The 2,670-nt window shown below is 28.5% G+C and overlaps 1 protein-coding gene across 1 annotated transcript; it reads right to left on the bottom strand.

Moving 5' to 3' along the window:
- Positions 1-404: 404 nt before the first annotated feature.
- Positions 405-818, bottom strand: LOC145829048 (histone H3.3A-like). The gene has a single exon (XM_082936786.1). The coding sequence runs from the start codon at positions 816-818 to the stop codon at positions 405-407; it is 414 nt and encodes a 137-aa protein (XP_082792912.1).
- Positions 819-2,670: the final 1,852 nt, after the last annotated feature.

Here is a 2,670-nt window from a genome sequence, read left to right on the forward strand (position 1 = left end):
TTCATCACGCGTTTTATTTCAGTTTACTGTTGGTCGTATTCACCGTCTGCTGAGAAACGGTAACTACTAGTAACTAACGGTAACTAGTTGAGAACACTTAGTTTTATACTATGAGATGTGTTTACTATAAAAGCTATTTAAATTAAAGCTATAAAAGTTTTTAGACAAATAAAACACTGTTTACCACTTGTAAACACTTTTAGTTTTTTAGTTGAATTTATTAAATTATCTACATTAATTTAGAAGCACTATGAAATGTTATCTAATGAAAAGAATAACTTATAGTTTAATTGAATTAATTTTTTTTAAGGTCTAAACTAAATTTACACTTTAAAGTTGTATAGTTGGTGGCCCTTAAAAGGGCCGTGGGGCCGGTGTTTGAAACACCAGAAGTTGTGTGCTTTTTAAGCACCACGTTCACCACGAATGCGGCGAGCCAACTGGATATCCTTTGGCATGATGGTCACTCTTTTGGCATGGATGGCGCACAGGTTGGTATCCTCGAAAAGTCCGACCAAGTAGGCTTCGGAAGCTTCTTGCAAAGCGCCGATAGCCGCACTCTGGAAACGCAAGTCGGTCTTGTAGTCTTGAGCGATTTCACGCACAAGACGTTGGAATGGCAGCTTGCGGATCAAAAGCTCAGTGGACTTCTGGTAACGACGGATCTCACGAAGAGCAACGGTACCTGGGCGGTAACGATGAGCCTTCTTGACTCCACCGGTGTTTGGTGCACTTTTGCGTGCTGACTTGGTGGCGATTTTCTTGCGGGGAGCTTTTCCTCCAGTTGATTTGCGGGCGGTTTGTTTTGTGCGGGCCATTGTTGTCTCGACTGTAGAATCACTCTAAACTGTTACTTATATACTCTAAATGCGTTACGGACGTAAACGAAGTGTAAACGATTTTGGACTTTTCTGATTCAAAATTCACAACTTTAGTTAATAAGTTTTCAACAAAGGTTGAGAAAATATGTTTTCACAAATAAGATTTTAAATATACATTTTTCGTTCTTAATAAATTTTTCAATTTAAACTTCACGTAAATGTAAAACGGATACACTTTTGAATCTAAACAGGTCGGCTTTATAACTTACACATATATGAATGAAACTAATTGATAAGTTTGAGCTAAACTGTTGAAACAACATTTAACAAAAATAACATTTAAATTATTTTTTTTAATAAAGAAGGGAATAATTTAATAATATATATACGTCTAATTTATATTACTGTTCATTAAAAGTTTATTTTTATAAACTAATAAGAAACAGGTTATGCTAAAGAAATAATAATATAAACACATACCTTAAATAATACAAGAATATCTATTTTAACCAAACATAATTTCTTTTAAACAATATAAATAAGATTCTTTTTTTTTTCAGAACAATATATATTTCATGCTTCTTGTGTCAGTTGTATACTAAGCAGTAAAATAAAATTTCAAATCTAGCTTATATAGTGCAAATGCAATCAACTTAATTAATAATAAAGCAAAGAGTAGTTAGCAATACATAAGTACTTCTAATTACAATGCAACTAAAAAAATTAATGAAACAGAGCAACAACTTATAAAATATTTTAAGAAAACAACGAAATAGTATAAACAAAATCTTTATGTTTACACAACTTAGGTTTTCTTAACAAAATACAAAAAGCCTCAAGTTTAATTAAATCAGAAATTCGAATTTTTTTTTAAATAATTTTAAATCTTTTTAAATTATAATTACTAGCACAATCAAGGTTATTTATTAAGTGTTCAGCAATAGTAGATCTTTTTGAAGCATTTATTACTCTAATAGACTTAGTTTTCTTATTACTCATAGAAAAGATCCTAAAGATACTAAGATCCGATAGCAGAATTTAAACAAAGTAAGGTAGTTTATAAGTTTAACTGCTTCTGTGAAGCTAGTAATGTCGGGATGATCTCAAGACAACTTAAAAAAAAATTTAAAAAACATATTCCAAAAAGTATCGATGAATTTAGTATGAGTAATAAAAAAAATAAAACTATTAGAGAAAAAAATGCTTCAAAAAGATCTGCTATTGCTGAACAATTAGTAAATAACCTTGATTGTGTTTGTAGTTATAATTTAAAATGATTTAAATTATTAAAAAAAAAATCACATTTCTTATTTAACTAAACTTGATGCTTTTTGTATTTTGTTAAGAAAACCTAAGTTGTGTAAACATAAAGATTTTGCTTATACTGTTTCGTTGTTTTCTTAAACTGTTTTATAAGTTGTTGCTCTGTTTTATAAATTTTTTTAGTCGCATTGTAATTACAGGTACTTATGTATTCTTAATGACTCTTTGCTTTATTATTAATTACCTTGGTTGCATTTTCACTATATAAGCTAGATTTGGACTTTTATTTTTATTGCTTAGTATAAAACTGACGAAAGAAGCATGAAATATATATTGTTCTGAAAAAAAATAGAGTCTTATTTATGTTGTATGAAAGAATTTATTAAAGTGTCAAAAAATGTTTAATTTTCTAAAAAATATATTTTTAACTAAAAAAATGAGTATCAAACTTTTTTTTAATAAGTGAAAATCAACGAAGTTAATAATGCATACTTCTTTGTTAAATACTTATAATATTTTACTTTTATAAGGCCTAAAAATATTATTAAACAAAAAGTAGCTATGCATATGATCTTGTTTTACTGTT

The sequence above is a fragment of the Thalia democratica genome, chromosome 2 (assembly GCF_965202585.1).
Source record: "Thalia democratica chromosome 2, ktThaDemo2.hap1.1, whole genome shotgun sequence".
In the NCBI taxonomy this organism is placed as follows: domain Eukaryota; kingdom Metazoa; phylum Chordata; class Thaliacea; order Salpida; family Salpidae; genus Thalia; species Thalia democratica.

Coding starts and splice junctions, on each gene's coding strand:
- LOC145829048 (XM_082936786.1), bottom strand. CDS start 818: ATGGCCCGCACAAAACAAACCGCCCGCAAATCAACTGGAGGAAAAGCT.